The sequence below is a fragment of the Hibiscus syriacus genome, unplaced genomic scaffold (assembly GCF_006381635.1).
Source record: "Hibiscus syriacus cultivar Baekdansim isolate YM2019G1 unplaced genomic scaffold, ASM638163v2 tig00003041_pilon, whole genome shotgun sequence".
Taxonomy (NCBI): domain Eukaryota; kingdom Viridiplantae; phylum Streptophyta; class Magnoliopsida; order Malvales; family Malvaceae; genus Hibiscus; species Hibiscus syriacus.
This window is the reverse complement of record NW_024061960.1, coordinates 1,931,855-1,950,775: the sequence shown is the minus strand read 5'-3', so window position 1 is coordinate 1,950,775 and position 18,921 is coordinate 1,931,855. Positions and strand designations below refer to the sequence as shown.

General features: G+C 31.8%; 2 protein-coding genes and 1 long non-coding RNA gene across 3 annotated transcripts; 2 read left to right on the top strand and 1 right to left on the bottom strand.

Moving 5' to 3' along the window:
• Positions 1-4,908: 4,908 nt before the first annotated feature.
• On the bottom strand, positions 4,909-5,572 carry LOC120167474. Its single transcript, XR_005520050.1, has 2 exons — positions 5,346-5,572; positions 4,909-5,043 (listed from the first exon to the last, which is right to left on the bottom strand). It is a non-coding gene; the product is annotated as an uncharacterized LOC120167474 (long non-coding RNA).
• A 4,591-nt stretch (positions 5,573-10,163) lies between these two features.
• On the top strand, positions 10,164-11,769 carry LOC120166622 (succinate dehydrogenase subunit 7A, mitochondrial-like). Its single transcript, XM_039175860.1, has 5 exons — positions 10,164-10,264; positions 10,364-10,432; positions 10,962-11,064; positions 11,557-11,691; positions 11,730-11,769. The coding sequence occupies exons 1-4, from the start codon at positions 10,208-10,210 to the stop codon at positions 11,637-11,639; spliced, it is 312 nt and encodes a 103-aa protein (XP_039031791.1). The 5' UTR covers positions 10,164-10,207; the 3' UTR covers positions 11,640-11,691; positions 11,730-11,769.
• Positions 11,770-13,996: 2,227 nt separating this feature from the next.
• On the top strand, positions 13,997-17,245 carry LOC120168555 (F-box/LRR-repeat protein At3g48880-like). The gene is made up of 3 exons (XM_039177105.1): positions 13,997-14,520; positions 15,858-16,265; positions 16,547-17,245. Exons 2-3 carry the CDS (start codon positions 15,907-15,909, stop codon positions 17,070-17,072), a joined length of 885 nt encoding a protein of 294 aa, XP_039033036.1. The 5' UTR covers positions 13,997-14,520; positions 15,858-15,906; the 3' UTR covers positions 17,073-17,245.
• Positions 17,246-18,921: the final 1,676 nt, after the last annotated feature.

The window sequence follows — 18,921 nt, the reverse complement described above, 5'->3', positions numbered from 1 at the left end:
AATATGTAAATGAATAAAATAATATGAAAACATTATTTATTAATTATTTAAAAAATATAAAAAAACGTTTATTAAAAAACCATTAATTAACATAATATATTTTTAAAAATTAATATTATACTTATTTAAAGAATAAAATTTAAAAGCACTAACATTATTATATATTAAAACCAAGAATCATGGGATTAGTATTTAAAAATAATAAAACAAAAGTTAGTGCTTATATTAATATAATTGAAAGTGTAGTATCAAATGTAGTGCTCTTTAAAAAAACAAAATATTAAAGTAAAATAATATATATATATATATATATATTTTAAAAACGTGAATAGTATTAAATATAATAAAAGAAAAATTAATGCTCTTTCTTTTCAATTTGTTATTATTATTTTTAATAATTTATTTATTTATTTATTTTAAAAGCTAGTATAGATTATTAGGATATCTATGTGATAAAAAGAATAAATAAGTATTAAATTCGAAATAAAATAAATAAATAATAATCAAAATAAAAATATATGATTAAATAAAAATAATATAAATTATTGGTCAATATTCGAAATATTATAAAATATATATATTAAAAGTGTAAATAATCCTAATGACTAAAATGAAAATAAATAAAAGGTGAAGACAAAATTAAAAGATATAGAAACCAGATTTTGGTGACTATAATAGAAGATTATAAAATACAGGGACCATGGACGTGATTTAACAATTTTGAAATTACACACACACTCCTTCACCAAAACGACATAGTTTTGATAAATGTATAAATACCCCAATTTTGACTCAAGATAAGAAATTCTTATCATTTTCTCAATTTTGCTTCTCTTTCTAAAGAGAGAGAAACTCTCACTTCTCTCTAAATTCTCTCACCGGAGGGAGCTACGGTCACCGCCCGACCACCGCCATACACTATTCCGGCCACTATTCACGGTGGTCGAAAAATATAAAAATAGATCAAATCGTAGATCGGTTCACCCTAGACCCGAAACTATCCTCCTTTTTTCCTAAAAAACTTCAAAACGACTTAGATCTAAGATTTTACCTTTGGTAAAACAACTTTTCCGACGACGTTTGGGCTTCGACGAAGGTAAGATCTCCTTTCTTTTCTTCTCCTTCTGGTTTGTTTGTTGCTCGTTGGTATTGTTTGCTCTCTTCACGTTCTCGCCGTTTGTTTTTTTTTTTTGTTCTCCCTTTCTCCCTCTTTTTGTAGGGAAATCAAGGCTTTTTATAGGCCTCGGAAGGCCTTGGACCACCGTTCATTTTGGTGAGTCACCGGATCTACGATGGTGACTCACCATAGGGCGAGGTGTGCGGTTCTCCTTGTTTCTTCCGGATCCTTCTGTTGGAGGCGGCGGCGGCGTGGCAACGTCAGAGTGGACCATCTGGAGGCGGCGCCGGAATAGTCCCTAGAGTTGGTAAACCCTAGGATTCTTACTAGATTGGATCTGGACTGTTAGATCTCTTTAGATCCCACGATTGTAGATGTTGGCGGCTAAGATGAGATGTGAAAACCCTAATCGTTTTTTGGGCTTCATGGGCCTGAATCGAGTCTGGGCCTGGCACGGGTCTTGGGCCTTCGAGTCTTCGTTTGTAACTGGGCTCCGATTTTGTAATATTTATAATAATAATAATAATATGATAATAATAATTGTAATATAATAATAATAATATATTATTGGACTAAAATGACTGTCGACACATAACTAGGATCTAAAATCATTTAAAGGTAATCAATTGTGCAGACTGTGGTTCTAATCAAAAGGATGGTTAACAACAAGTGCCTTGTGGTATTTGATCATAGAATGAGACTGGTCCGTGCAAATTTATCTATGGACTACATCAGAGTCGACTGAATGGTACTTGGGGTTCATATATGTTCGCGGATATGAATGCTACCTGTCAATCATTCAGAAAAACTGTGTCAATTTGAGCATGAGTCAGTCTTAAAGTTTAATAACACTCAACCAACATCATTCTAAATAACAGTCTCAATAAATATTAGACTATCTATACTAAGACCTCTCCAATGACCTGGACATATATACTAGTCGGACTAATGCTCTTCATTGAAATCTCACAATATGATAAACATTTTGCTGATTCCAGTACTCTTTACAAAAGGTTATTACTTTTTAGCTCGGCCATTTCTTTTAGGAATCTTGACTTATAAACTTTAGAAAACAGTTTATAAACACCTTGAGAGTAATCACTACCAGGAAAAGGGCCAAAGAAATCGGACAGCCCCGTTATCACGAGTTTCCAATCTTAGTAAAATTAACTATTAGATTCTTCAAGAAAAGATGTGAACTACCTAAGGCTCCTTTCCAAATCCATGTTTTCGCTCCATATCATCCATTTCATAACAAACAACATTTACCTTCGGCTAATCCAAAAAAATCTGAAAGGGTTATGGGCTATGGAAATATGTTTGACTATTAATCCTTCCTAATTTGAGTAAAGAGTTACGATCGGTGAGAGAATGATTGTTGACTAATGTTTTTTTGTGAGAGAATGATCATAAGGATAAAGTAGGAGCTCGTAAGGAGATCATGGAGGTTTAATCCCCTCATTAATCTTAACTGAGGTGTCAAGTATAGGGTAATTATTCTAGGTTAATAGTCTAAATATATTTGGTAGTCAGATATTAAATTTCGTTATGGTATATTATGTGGACCTATCAAAGGTCTTACCTGTGCACTGTAGTTGACTCAAAGGTTTGTGCTTGGAGGATGTGGGCTCCTTGAAGGCTCCATTAAGCGGAGGGGACTGTTCGAAGGCCTTGACTAGCGGAGAGCTGACGATTTTCGAAGGTTATCTTTGGAGATATAACAATCATCTCCTTTGATAGAGGGAATGTCATAAAGTGACTTGATCCGAGACTTAAGGTGAAAAATTTAACGATCATTTCTCGGTTTTGTACAATAGCGGAGGCACCCAAATAATTTTTTGATTTCGTAATTTTATAAATTTGGCTCATTTTTTTTAAAATAAAGCATGAGTTATAAAATAAGACTCATATAACTAAAAAAATTTAGTAATTAGTTAATTGATTTTCAAGTTATAGTCGAGACCCTCAACTTTACATGATATAAGTAAATCATATATAAAAAATATTTACAATTAAATTTGAACATAAATTACAATAAATTCGAACAACTCAACTCGAATTGTCTTTGAAAAAAATTGCAATAAATGTTTGACCTTAACTATATAAGATTGCAAAAAATTGGAATTTAAATATTTACATATAAGATTGGAACAACTAAAAGTCAAGTTCTAGTCGAGTTCCTTGACTTTTTTTTTATAGAAATATGTTTACATTGTAATAAATTAGTATCATAATAGTATAAATATTTACAATTAAATTTGAACACAAATTTGAACGACTCAACTTTAATTGTCTCATCAAAATTTAAATAAAATTTGAGTTATAAAATAAGACTTATCAATTCAACTAAATCAAAATTTTTAACTCCACTCCATATAATGTTATACATAAATGGAAAACATATACGTTAATAAAATATTATGATATAATAAAGATACTGATAGGTTGGACGGGACTTAACTATGAATAGATATTTTTTTGAATTTTTAATAGAAGTCTAATTAAACATGAAATGAATCAATCTAAACATCATATTTATCATTTTTAAAATCAGTTTATTTTAATATTTTATAATTATATTTAGGGTAAACTACTCCAAATATCACTTACCTTTAGGCGTTGGCTTGAAAATGTCATTAACGTTTCAATTTTGTCAATTTAAGCACTGACATTTATGTTTTACTCCAATTAAATCACCCCACCGTTAATCCGTTAACGGGCCGTGACAGTGGTGACATGGATGCCTTACCAAAATGATGTCGTTTCAATACAACTATTTTGGTGCTCAATAAAGACAAAACGGTGTTGTTTTTCTTGAAAAAAATTATTGAAAAAATAAACAACTAGAGGAATTTGAACCCCAAACACCTAGAAATTAAACTTATTGCTTAACCAATGAACTTCCTTATATATTTTTTTATTTTTTCTATAAAACTTTTAAAAATTTAAAATTCTAGTTAACGATGCTTGAACCCCAATTAAAATTATTGCTTAACCCCTGACATCGATATCTAGTACCCTTTATCTCCGTCTACATTCTCTTGTTTTCATCACCATATTCTCGAAGTTGTTGCTTTTAGTAAATTCAAGAACACATCCAACAGATGTACAAGTTCTCAAAGATCTTAAAAATGGTGTGGACACTCCTTCCATTGCTTCGGATCTTGTTTGAGCTCCTGGGATTTCTCCATTGACTCATGCGACAACATCTTCACTGACCACTTCACTTGCAGGCTCAGGTGCGATACGCTCGTCTCTGGTTTGCTTCGAGTTCCTGACTCGTTCTCCAATTTACCTCGCCTGCATCGACTAGGTCTCTCCGGGAACTTAATCACCGGTGAAATACCTATCGTTCTTGGCTCACTCCCTTACCTTGAATAACTCTACCTTGACAACAACCATATCTATATGGACCAATTCCTTCAAGCTTTAACAACCTATCACGCTTGAAACGACTCGAAATCCAACGAAACTACATTTCCGATGAGTTTCCTGATCTAGGTTTACTCAGAAACATTTACTTTCTCAACGCTAATGATAACAATGTGTAAACACCCGTTTTTATCTGAGTTTTATTATTTTCATTATTATTATTAATTTTTTTAATTTTATTATTATAAATATTATTACATTTTTACAGGCCTAAATTACAAAGCTCAAACAGTCCAAATGGAACCCAAAATACAAGCTGACCCGATTACAATCAACTCAACCCGGCCCAAGATCCAACCCGGTTCAGGTCCAACACCAGGACTAACTTGACAATCCTAAACACATTAGGGTTTCTTCTCTCCAGTAGGAGCCGCTGCCGACCAGAAGATAGACCGTCCATCACCGGAGCGCGTGATACACGCACCCAACTCTTCAACTCCCAAACTGGTGCGTGAGCTTCACCAGTCGCACACCGCCACCATCGTCACCAAAACCTGCCGAATAGTACACCAAATCAACCAAACAGCAACCCCATCAGTAAAAATAGTAACCTAATCTGAAAACCCCAAATTAAAAAAAAACATAAATCCCAAAAATTCGGGATTTCACCTAAAATCAGAAAATCTTCTCCCTACATAATAGATGTCATTATTTCCATCCAAGAATCAGACATAAATGAAGGGCAACAACCAGAAAATAAAAAAGGTTCGGGAGAGAAGAACCAAAGAAGAAAAAACCAAGGAGGGACCATTTGAAAAAACTGAAAAAAAAAACCAACAAAAAAAAGAGAGTTTACCTTCGTGTCTCTACCAACGAAGGTAGACCTTTTGGTTCCTTTTTTTTAGATCTAGGCTTTTTAGGATGGTTTTAGGTGAAAACAACTTAGGCTTTGGGTTTGGTAGAGCAAGGGAGACCGTTTTGGGTTGTTTGTTCCAACCCCTGACCACTGGAAGGTGTGTTTGTGGTCACGGGCGAGAACTCTCTCTTCTATTCTTTTAGAGAACGGTTGAATGGTGGGTATGAAATGAATATTAGGGTTTCAAATGACCCATGAAGGGGATTATATCAGATCCCCAACGCGACGCCATATTGTTTGAAGGGAAATGGGGTCATACGATTAGAGCTTCGTCCAATAGCGTGAAGTGGGTCTCTATATTGTAACTTTTTCATTTTAGTAACTAAATGGAATTTAATTCCTTTTATTTCAAGCCCATGTTTATTAGTACTTCTATTTTAATCCTCATTTGTAATTGTAGTATTTATAAGAATATTTGACTTTGGACATAGCATTCATTCAAGTTCACATTTTAGTCCATGTTTGTTTGTATTTATTATTTATGGTGTTTTTGACTTCGGCTACAATGTTTACGTAACACTCATTTTGGTCTATAAATAATGTTTAGAAGATAAAGACTTAAATCCTATAGGTTTAATTTTATTTTAAGTTACTATATGTTGATTCTGAAACATCTATGTTCATGGGCTTATTACGTATCTAGACTTTTATTACTTTCTTTTTATGGTTTGGTCCTATCCTTTGTTTTACTTTAGTCTTTATTATTAGGTTTATTATAATTTGATTATCTCAAAATATGGTTTTGTGTTCTCTTGTAGATTGCTTGCGTTTGTTTATATTTCTTGTTTGTTGTTTGTATCTATGATATTATATTTGCATGCATGTATTTATTTTACAATTGTCGACCCTAATATATATTTATATCCATGTGTAGGATGCAAATTTGGTTTGATCTCATTTATTTATTTTATTTCATAAAAGACCCGTTAGTCAATGTTTTATCACTTACCTGATTCTAATATTTTGCAAATATTTTATCCTTTATATTTTTTTTTGTGTATACGTACATTTTATAAATATTTCAATATATATTTTAATTATTTTATGTTCTTTTATCCATTTATGAATATATGTTAACTTGTTTCTCGAATAGTTTCAAGAACTTTATTTGTAGAATGAGCGTAGAAAGCACTGCTTGGTCGAAGTAATGTAATCCGATATAGTATTCGAACGAAAATGGGAACTTGAAATAAATCTAGTTTATTTTACTAATTAAATCTTTTTAATTCAAATGATCCAATGCGTTTTTTATGTAACAATTTATTTTATTTTATGCAAATGTCGATTTTCAATTTGTATTCGAGTTGCGTTTTTCTGATAACATTGGTGAGGGGGAATATTTCTTGTATAAAGGAGAAATAGACGATATAGCCTTCCCATTGGATTAAGGAATGTTCCCTAACAAATAATTCAAAGCAAATTAATTAACTTCAATACATGGATCATACTTTAATTATCAATGTGAATTCATGATTTCCACTATTACGAAAACATGTAGACGATTAAGTAACAATTTTGGGCACTGTGGGGGTGCATATCCTTTCCCACCGGTAATCGTCTCCCAGACCCGTTAAATTGAATCTTTGATATTGCAGACCGATTTTTGTCTAAAAATGATTTTTCTTAAAATTATTTTAAAAGACGTTCTTAGGTATCCGGCCTACCTAACCTAAAGGTCGATGGCGACTCCCATTTAACTTAATTCAAATTAATTCAAAACCCCAATTTTTCAAAATAGAGTCATAATTATTTTTAAACTTAATTGTTTTTCAAAAAGAATTGTTATGACACAATGTATCTGGCCAAGTCCCATCAACGTTGCCAGTATCTCTCGTTAAGCTCTCGATGAGGAACAATAAACTAAGAGGAAACATCCCAGACAACATTGACAAGATTAGGTTCTTACAACTTCTAGATCTCGGTCACAATATGTTATACGGTGCAATATCATCAGTTCTTTTCAAGCATCGTTAACTGGAATTTTAGATTCTTAAAATTATAGAAAAAATAACAAAAAAAAAATAAGGTAGCTCACTAGTTAAGCATTATGTTTAATATCAAGCGGTTTGGGGTTCAAATCCCTACATGTGCATATATTATTTCAATATTTTTAAAGAAAAACGGCATCGTTTTACGTTTATTGAGCACCAAAATAGTTATGTCGAAATGATATCGTTTTCGTAAGGCATCCATGACATCACTGTCACGGCCTGTCCATGCCATGTCAGCGTCCTATTAACGGATTAATGACGGGGTGACTTAATTGGAGTAAACATAAATGTCAGTTCTTAAATTAGCAAAATTGAAACGTCAGTGATATTTTCGAGTCAACGCCTAAAGGTTAGTGATATTTGGAGTAGTTTACCATTATATTTAAATAAGAGTTATGATACATTGATATAGTGTAAATCTTTTTCCAGATTTATATAAGTTTAGTATCTTTGGAAGAGTGAAAATAGACTACTGATGTTAACTCTTTATTTTTTGGGTAAATTACAAATTTGGTAATTGAACTTTACTCTCTCTCTTATTTCCCTCATTGTATTTTAAATTTTTTCAATTTCCTCACTGAACTTAATGCATTGAGTTTGTTTGGTCACTCAATCGTTTTCTCACTAACAGCATTATAAATGGGTTGCTATATAAATGTAAAAGGACGGCGTTTTGATATTTTTTTCTAAAACGACTTCGTTCTAACTTCGTTAACTATTTAACGATGGAGTGACAAAAAAAACTTAATGTGTTAAATTCAATGAGAAAATTGAAAACTTTTAAAGTTCAGCGAGAATAATAGGAGATGGAGTAAATTTCAGTGATGAAATTTGTAATCTATCCTTATTTTTTTGGAGTAAATTACACGCTTACTCACTAACTTTACTCTCTCTTCTATTTCACTCACCATACTTATAATTTTTTAATTTAATCACTAAACTTTATATATTGAATTTTTTTAGTCACTCTGTCAAATTTTCTGTAAGTTTGAGATGACATGTCACTTTTATTAATTTTTAATTTAAATTGATATTTTATTAATATTATTTTTATATTATTTTCATTCATCACTGCTCATTTCTCGTTCATCTTCATCTTCTTCATCCATTTGTTCCATTTCTCCACCTCCCATTCGGCTGTTAACAGTATTTTGACTAGTTTAACTCTCGAATCATCGACATTGTTTTGGGAAAAGATAAACAAGTTGTACCAAGGCTCACTCAAAACAATGCTAAATAGTTTGCACCACTGCCGACTTAGAACAAAGTTAAACAATCTGCACCACCTCCGACTCAAAGGTAGATGTTAGAGAAAAAGACCTCTATTTTATTTCTGTTTATTTGTTAATCACTGCTACTTTGATTTTGTTTTATCCTTTGTTTTCCTTTACCTCTGATACTTTCTCAATTTAAAATCAATTTTTTGGGGGTTTAATCTTTGGGTGTTAAATAGGTCTTGATTATGTTCGTTTGTATAATTTATAGAGTGTTTTGAATGGTAATATTAAGGTCTTCGATTTTAAAGATGATGCAAGTATGAGGTTTTGTTGTTGGGTGTTTCACACTTATTCCATCTGGTTTTGGGTGTTTGGGTTTAAAGCTTTTTGTTGAGTTTTCTTTATTTTTTCCCCATTTTTAAAGCTTCATGGGTGCATTGGTAGTGTGTGGCTTCCAAGTGTTTGTACAATGTTGGGAATGAGAGGAAAGGGTGCATGTTGATGGAGGGTTAAGTTGTGATAGTTGTATATGTTGATTGAAGGGTGACAACGGATGTTTAAACGATGTCCGTGTTAGATAAGGGCTCATTGGACAAAAGAAAAAAAAAAGAAGGTAATGGTTGGCAATGCAACCTTATCTTTCTCTTCATTGATTCCAAAACCAGACCTTGAATCCTCATTCGAGTTTAAACCCAGTCAAATTGAAGGAGGGAGAGAAAAACATACCATGTGAGGCTGAATTTGAAAAGAAAAAAATGATGGGGTGTTGGTGTTGGAGCTGTGCGTTTTGCGAGCCTGGTTACAGCTTCTTTGGTGAAGAAAATGTATAGAATGAAATTATATGGTGGAAAATTTAAGGGTTTTTAAAGAGATACATCTTTTCTGATTAAAAAATCTTTTAAATCAGCCATGTCATTAACGCTGTTACAAGATTAACAACAGAGTGACTAAAAAAATTCAATCTATAAAGTTTAGTGAGCAAATTGAAAAAAGTTAAAAGAACGGTGAGTGAAATAGAAGAGAATAATGTTCAGTGGGTAAGCGTGTAATTTATTCTATTTTTGAGTGAATATATTCTCATTTCATACTGTTAATCTCAAACGTTTATTTTCATTCATCCAACAATCTTAAATATATATAAAATTAAAAAAAAAATACATAATATAATTGAATCATATCTTTGTAACTCATAAATATTAATTTATTATATAAAACCAAACCCGCAACCCAAAATAATCGTTCGAGAATACTTCCCAAACCAAAAGTGATTTTCCAGCTGACTTTTCTAAGACAGAGATATCGTTTTTTCAATTTCTTTGATTTGAGTTAATAATCATTTTCAAACGCAAGTTTTTATCTATTTAAAATTACTTTTACGTTTAAAACAAATTTTGAGATAAAAACCCTTCCAGAATCAGTCCCAAACGTTCATGTACAAACTCAATGGGCCTGCTATGAGAAAACGTTGGGGGTTCAATTACTAAAAAGCCCTATTGGCGTTTTGCTTTGGTCGACAATCCACACTTTCCAGAAGTTAATCATTATTCGTTCATTATTATTATTTGATCTGAAAAATCTCTGAAATATCAAAGAGATGGCCTTTCTCCTTCGACAAAGCAGTCTTGCGATCCACCTCCGATCTTCTTCTCAGGTATAAAAGTATATGATTTTTATGCGTGCATAGATCCTTGTTGGGTTTTCGCTTGATTTGTTAACACATCTATGATATTTATTCACTGATTCAAAGCAGAGGACAGAAGGTTGTATGTCTGTGCCAAGTCGAGCATTTCATGTGGAGCTTGGGGATCGTGAGAAAGCTGTGAGCTCCCCCTTTTCTGTATTTCTTTCTCAGTTCAACTTTATTGATATGAAAATTATGCACTTTCGTTTCTTTTGCGTTTTCCTCTTTTGATTTGATTTAATAGTTTTCATATCTAGCATCTGGTTTTAAGGTACAATTTTTTATCTTTTTGAGTTGGCCCATATTAATTGATGGATTTGTAGACTAGAAGGATCCTCATTTGAAAAGATTATGAATGTTAGGTTTTTTTTAAAATTCTTCTCGATTACGGGTTTTACTTTTTTAAAAAAAGTTTTTGTTGTTTGCTACACTGTCCTTACATTAGATTCTTTTAATTCTTTTTTTTTCACTTTTTTTTTGAAGTTTTTTTTTTATCATAGTTAGTTAGTTACAGAGTCATTACATTGGATTGAGAAATTGGTATTTGATTACTCAGAAGATAATGATTCTAATTCTTCAATCAGTTTCCTTTTTTATGGCTTGGTATGTATGTATTTATGTTGTGCCATACTTGATACGATGTTGATATGGTATATATACCCTGCAGCTCTTGGCAGAGGACCCTTTGTTAAGACGATTTAAATCTTATAAGAAGAGTGTGTGGCGACTGAAGAGGATCGGCGATGTTCTGACAATTGTTGTTGTAGCAGGTGAGGCTACTTTTGTTATAAGTTGAATTGCTCATGAATATAACTCAACAATAAGTTGGAATTGATTCCCTATGATCCGGATTGAATGCTTTTTGACATGCTCTAAATGTGTGCCCAATGTTTATTTTGGTTTGAATTGATTTTTGGTAACTTTGGACATTAGACGTGATTGTAACCGGAAATGTTATTTATTCTGCAATTTTAGCCGCCATTGTGTCCTCACTTTGTCAATGGCTTGATTGTAGAATTAATTTGGTTAATGACTGCTCTCTTCTGCCCTCCCTTCCTCCTCCTTCAATGGGATTGTGAACCAACCAAGAAAGCTTGCTGAATCAATCTTAATAGATTTGATCTACTAGATGGTGTTTCAATTTCAAGAGTTTGATGTACCAGACCCTACATAAGATCAAGAAAGAACTATAGTGTTGTTTAAACAGTCGAACATCGATGATTAAACTTCTTGTATGATGGTATCATGTTTGTTTATTTCAGGTTGTTGCTATGAAATTTATGTGAAGGCAGTACTGAGAGAAGAAGCTCGGGACACGGCAAAGGCTGCTGGTAGAAATAAATGAGACTGTGCGTGCTTTTGCTTCTGTGTCGAATACCAAAGGTGTCTCTATTAGCATTTCATCTTGTTTTGGCTGCACTGTTATAGCTATTTAATAATTTTGGCTAATGATAAATTAGTAAAATGGGTATGTAACATTGTTGAAGACACACCCTTCAGCTAATAATTGTTTTTAATGATGATTCCAATAATTTGAGAAAATTCCCCCGGGTTGGAGTATGCACAATGATATGAAGTAAACACCTAAAACCTTGTTGTTGGGTGCTACTCTGTGTGGTTATCATCAACATGATGTCAAACCCGCATATCTGATTGCATTCTAGCTAGTGCTTTATTTGATATAAAGTCGAAATTTGGTGTTTTAGGAGCAAGAATGCATGTTTCACAACAGTAGATGAAGGTTTTATCTATTGAAATTGTTTTCATTGAGCTACAACAAGATGGTTATTGAAAGGTTGGATAGTTGCTAAAGAAACCACTTGTTGGTATAATGGGATAAGATACTGGAATTTTTTAAGCAATGTCAGGAGTTTGAATCTTGACTTTTGTTAATAGAGAAAATTGGGTTGTGAGGGTCACTACTTCCTGCAAAATTTGATCAATAGATCGAATACTATTGATCGAATACGGGTGGCAAGTTGTAATCTTTTGAAACTTGTATTATGCTTCATTTACTTTTTAATCAGATGGTGATATCTTCACCTTCCTCCAAGCAATTGGATGCTATTTAAGCTTGTCACTTCTTTAATGAAGATATAGAGCTTAAGCTGAAACTCTAGGGATGTTAAATAACTCTGGCTCTATCAAGATGATTCCTTTGACCTAATGAAGGTGACAGAAAGGGGGGGGGGGGAAGAGAAAAGAAGATGATCAGAGCAAAAAATAAAAGCTCTCAGCTTTTAACTACAGTATCGCATTCCTAATGTTTGGAGTATTTAATTTTTTTAAAGATATTGTTTAATAAATATAATAACCATACTCATAAGAAAATAAAAGTACATATAAAATTAATTAGATTATTATGTTCTATCATTGACGACCTTAATTGGTCCTAATGTTTGATGAAATTTCAACGTATTATTATGATAAACCATTATTATATTTTAAATTAAGATTAAATTTTACTTTTTGTATATAAATAAATTAAATATTAATTTTTAGTATCATATTAATTTATAACATAATATAAATTATTTGATACATTATTACAAATTAAGGATTATTTTGATTATTTTAATTTTAGTTTGAATATATTTTTTATTATTAATGTGATATTATAACTTTTTGATGTATTATTTTTAAATTATATTTAAATTTATTAAACAAAAGTTAAATACTCGAATCATGTTTCCTAGAAAAAATAATTTTGTTATTTGATAATTAAATTGTTAGATCTAAAAAAATATTAATTTTTAATTTTTAATTTTACAAATATAATAACAATTAAATGAAAAATTAATCATAAAATAATTTGATAAATTAAAAATTCATAAAATGATAATTTCTTTGTACCAAAAAAATAAATTTATAATTTATAAAAAATATTTTTACAATTTTAGAAATAAACTGAATTTTTCATATATTAAAAAAGATTTTTAGAATTATTGCTTAAAAATATTTAAATAAAATTTTAATTATAGTTGATGGATCGAAAGATATATTTTCTATTAATTTAACATGTTACATCACCCTTCTAATAGAAAATTATTTTGTAATAAAATTTAAAATTTAATGTCTATTATCTAACTTTTAAAAGTTTAATACTTAATTTTATTTTTTAATATTTATTTTTTATTCAAAAAATATTTAAATTTTTAATACAATTGAATAACTATTTATAAATTTAATGTCTATTAATTTTTTTAAAATAGTTATTAATTTGTATTTGATTAGATTGTTTAAGATGGGATAAAAATTTAGTTTGGTTCAGATTAAAAAATAACTATAGTTTATGGATCGAAATAGATATTTCTTATTAATTTAGCATGTTACATCAACCTTCTAATGGATACTCATTTTGTAATAAAATCTAAAATTTAATGTTTATTATGTAACTTTTGAAAGTTTAATAATTAATAATTATTTTTTATTAAAAATACATAATTTCTTTAATATAATTTAATAACTATTTATAAATTTTATTTTATACAATTAATAACGTATATTAACATTCATGGTACAATTTTCCATAAAGACTAATGAAATGGTACAATTTTCCATAATTATAATAATATTTGTGAAGACTAATGGAACTTACTGTAAATGGTAAATGGTAATTGGTAAATGGTATAGGGATTAGGATATTAAGTTTAGGGTTTATAGTAGTAATTTCAATTTCATATTCGGCGTTTTGGTAATTCTGTGAACACCTGATTCTCTCTCTTACTCTGTTTACACAGTTTTCTTTCTGCCCAAACACGGTTCAAAGAGACTGTAACTGCTTCCCTTCTCCTTCTTTCCCAGAAATTCAGATCAAATATATCTTTTTCCACAACTAAACACCAGCTTTAGCTGTCTTGCTCCTTTGGCAGAAAAGCGGAAACGCCCTTCGTCCTCCACTCGCCGGAGACTAGGGGGGTCTGGGATTGGAGAACACTGACTGGTGGCACTCAATTGACGGGACTTCGAGCGGTGACGGTATACCTATACCGACGGAACGAAGGCACGAGCCCCTACTAATAATCGAAAGGGGCGGAGACCGCAGCAATATATATATATATATTATTCCCCCAACAATTCTGTACTATAGCTATCCAGCTGACGAGTTTACCCTAGCTCTTGTGCTCCGGGAAAAAATCAGGGAAGGTGTCTAAAAATGGAAGCAGAGGTTCTTCACTTCACGTGACATAGTTACGATCAGGTTTCACCAACTTCGCGTCGGGAAGGTAATTCTCTCTTTTTTCCGTATCAGAATATGTAATTTTAGTTTTCTTTTTTAGACTGTGAGGTGAAAGTCAGTTCAACGTGGACCCTTTCTTTAATGGGCATGTAAAGATGGAGGATCTGGTTAAAATTGAGTGAACCCAAATTTCTTTTTAAGTATCAAAGCTTGATTTTGTTCTTCTTTTCATTTCACGGGTTGGTTCTTCTTTTAGCGTCTTTGAACTGAAATTGTTGAATTTAGATCTTCTAGTAGAATTTATTACTATGCTTGGAGTGAACAAGATCGATAATTTTCCTTATAACAAAGGGCTCTATGCTGGGAATTGCATTGAAATGTGGGGTATCAGTTTCTTTTTCATATCTTGTGTTCAATATTCTTTTTTATGGAACCGGTTCCTATTAAAATATTTTCGCTTCTCCTGGAAGTAAGTTTTTTGCTTATGAATTGGGTTGAAAGAATAAAATTTCAGACTCAAAAGTTCGAGAATTTGGCTTTTTTGTTTTATATTACTCTATGTAATCCCCTTATTTTTATCAATAACATGTTATTGTTATACTTGATGTGGATGCAATTGAGACTTGGAATGCCACTGATATATTGGTGTGGAGTAGAAAAGGTTGGGAAAGAAAGCGGTTATGGGATCAAATGTAAATTCATAAATTTGATTGTGCTTAATGTTAGGCAGCAGGCTAAAGATGTGAATAGACAATAGGCGGAAAATAATAGCATGAAGATTAGTTAATTGTGAAATATTGCGGAGGATATTGTTATGTTTGATGTTCGGTTATGGAGATTTCTTGGTTTTACATTTTTCGATTTGCCCAAATGAGTCCAATTGATTGATAACCTCCTATGTTTGGATGCTTCTGAAGCACACTATGGTTCGGGAGTTAATTACTGTTAATGGAATATACACCCATGCTTGCATTTTTGTGAATCAAACATATTCTAATATGTATATATTCTGTTTTCTTATATTGTAAGACGAGTATTGGACCAAATTTTGGTGACATGTAAATTTTTATTTACATACATATTGATTCTTCTCGTGTTATCATTGCTGGGCATCTTTGAATGGAAATCATGACAAGATATATCTACTTACCATTTTTCTCAGTACGGAATATGGAATTTATTAGTGTCAACTAAGAGTATCTTTCTGGATTTCAAATTTATTTTTATGAACATCAAGAAAATGAGTTTCCATGCTTTTACACTTCATTGTTCTTGGCTTCTGTAGGGGTTATTGCTGTGTTGACTGTTCTAGAGGACCGGGTGTGCATTTCTATCCACTAACAGTTTCTATCATTACTCAACCTTCTATATGCATATCTGTAGGTTTGGTGATGCTGTGGAAGTCCTTGGACATTTTGGAAAACCTGGTGGAATGGAAGAAAGTGACCGTGTTGCAAGAAGATGGGAGGACCTAGACATTGATATCTTGGTGAAGATCTTCCAGTCTGTTGACATCTATCAGTTAACTTCAGGCATTGCTCAAGTCTGCAGTTCATGGCGTATGGCTTGTTGCGATCCTTTGCTTTTGAGAACACTTGATTTATCAATGATGAAGTCAAATTTTATCAAAATTCCATTGGAGCCTTATGTATATGTGGATGCTCGTTCCGACAAGACATTGACCCATTTATTGAAGACATCTTTGAGTCTCAGTCAGGGAAACATAATGACCTTGATTTTTCACTTTAATCTATATGTGAGTGATGATCAATTGACCTATACTGCTGAAAGGTAATTTTAGTGAATTTGATTTATTTATAGGTTAATACAGTGTTAACAATTTCGTCGTCTGAACCTCCTTATTTTTGGACCCTCTTCTCTCTTTCTCGTATTATTCTCTTAGTTTTCCCGAAAAAGCATTTGCTCATGGTATTATATAGATCAGTCTTTTCAATCCTTATTTTTTATTATTATTTGAGGAGTTCTTGAAGACTGTCATTACAATTTTTCCTCATTACTATATGCTATTTCATTGCATGCAGCAGAAGGTGATCTTGTTTTTCTTACTGCAGGTGTCCAGGGCTCCGACAGCTTGTAATGCTAGCTTGGAACAGAATAAAAAAAACAGGAATATGCAAAGCTGTTCGCATCTGGAAGGATCTTGAATCCTTAACAATGCCTAGCATAGCAAACCCTCCCTATCTCTTGGAGGAAATTGACAATAACTGCAAGAATTTCAGTGAACTCAAGGTGATGGGACCTTTCGACAACTTTTTTGCTGCTACAATAATAATGTATCTACCAAATATAAGGGTTTTGAGCCTCCGCTGTTCAATGCTTGTGAAGGATACCTTGATCTCCATATTCGATGAGTTGCAAAACCTAGAAGTGCTTAACATATCCCATTGCCTTCTCATTGAAATACCACCTCCTCCTGCCCCAAGAAGAATTATGAGGGAGCTAGATCAGTCTATTCTTGAGAAGGCATCTCGGTTACGCGAATTCCTAACATGCATGAAAGATTCATGCATTATGAGGTGGTATAAGTATGAAGAAGGGGTATGGAAAGCTGACGAGGTGAGCTCACTTTCCCTTTGATTTGAGCCCTTGGAGTTTGTATTTACGAGGGTGAGATATGTACAACTTGATAAGCACATTCTTGTACTTATGATGGATAGTGTCCAATAACACAACTCTTATGTGGTTGGGTTAGAACATTAGCTTCCTTTGTTTTGGTTTAATGTATTCCTTTTATGCTGTAAACAAAGAAGAGGTTGTTGAATGCCAGATAGTTGAAAAGTGTCATTTATCTTGCACTATGTTCCCTCAAAAACATTCCACCTCCTGGTGGCTGGTTTTGAAGGTCTTATGTCTTGCTGATGATCCATTCCACTTTTTAACGTGCATACCCTGGGTTATATATAGATTCGCCACTGCCCTCCATCTGAAATCAATCCAACCTGATCTGGATTTAGGATGATTTTACCTGATTCGAAATCCGATCGGATATAAATATATTTATAAAAAATAATATAGAGGGATATTATTGTAATTATCTTTAAATATAAAATGTATAATTACATTATTTTTTTAGGTTTGATTGAGTATTTTTCATTATAAATCCGAATTTGATCCGATTAAAATCTCGTGCCCATCCTTGCTATATGCTTTAGTTTTGGTGGTGAGCAGTTAATAAAAGGGAACAATACTGCGAATGGCTAGGTCTACATGATACAAATACTCAATTTTTTTACTTAGCGACATTGTTGTTTTTGTGACGAATTTAGAGGTGCGAAGACAACCAACAATTCCTTTAAACACTCAATTTCAAAAACCAAAATCATCAGGTCCTTTTTTTTAATCATGAATTTAATATTAAAAGTAAAAATATTTAATAATATTTTTATGGTGTGTTTGGATCAATGAATCAAATATGTATTATAATAGGATTACCGACATATAAGATTACTTGATACATCACCAATACTATTAATTGAGATATTATTTGGTACAATGACAATGAAAAAACAATTCTATAAGTGCTCTTAATTACTTATCATCATCTTAAAATCACTTGTAAAATTAATTTTTTAAGTTTGGATAGAAGGGGGTCAAAGACTTGTTGAAATGAGTGTATCAAGTGCTTGGCTGTCAAATGAAGATGAAGACTTCATGGAATTTATTTCTGCAATATGATTTCAAGCATGAGATGCTTTGGAATGGCTTTGGAAAGTTTAAGAGTTGTAGCCCCTATTTTTAAGTAGAGAGGAGAGAGAATAAGAAGATTGGGGAGGAGAAATTCGGTCAAAAGCTTTGAATGTGCAGAAAAATAATGTCAGGTCATCGATGTAACACCGTCACATTAATATTTTGTTATTGAAGTAACAGATTATATTAATGATCAATTTATTATTTTTAAAACTTTAATAAAAAAATAAAAATTCACTTAAACATTAATGATCATTTTTGTAGTTTATACAAACTTAAAATATGATGGAGTATATGCGATTTTTTATGCTTCAGTTTTGCGTAAACTCCAATTTCAAACTATTCCCTTTAACATAAAAAAATTTAATATAAAAATAAGTGTCTAAATATATCATTTTTTAAAGTGGTACATAAATTTTTTTCGGTCAATCCAGGTGAAAAACATTATAAACGTTATTACTTTAGGTCCCTCGATCGTAACGATCTTTAAAAAAACTCTGTAAAGTAACACATGTCGTATTCAATTAATTTTAGAATTTAAAAAAACTTTAAAAAATATTATATTTAAAAAACTAAATTTCTCTAAAATTACAAAAAATCTCAAATCCCTAAAAAATAACCCTAAAATCCCTAACCTTACCCACTTCATTGGCATCTCCTTCATCAGTAGTCTTCAACCTTTTTGTCGCGAGCGTCGTCGGGTTATCTATATATCGTAAAATTTGAAAATTTAGTTCGT

Coding starts and splice junctions, on each gene's coding strand:
- LOC120168555 (XM_039177105.1), top strand. CDS start 15,907: ATGGAAGAAAGTGACCGTGTTGCAAGAAGATGGGAGGACCTAGACATT. Junction 16,266..16,546: donor TTGACCTATACTGCTGAAAG/GTAATTTTAGTG, acceptor TTCTTACTGCAG/GTGTCCAGGGCTCCGACAGC.
- LOC120166622 (XM_039175860.1), top strand. CDS start 10,208: ATGGCCTTTCTCCTTCGACAAAGCAGTCTTGCGATCCACCTCCGATCT. Junction 10,265..10,363: donor ACCTCCGATCTTCTTCTCAG/GTATAAAAGTAT, acceptor GATTCAAAGCAG/AGGACAGAAGGTTGTATGTC. Junction 11,065..11,556: donor GACAATTGTTGTTGTAGCAG/GTGAGGCTACTT, acceptor TGTTTATTTCAG/GTTGTTGCTATGAAATTTAT.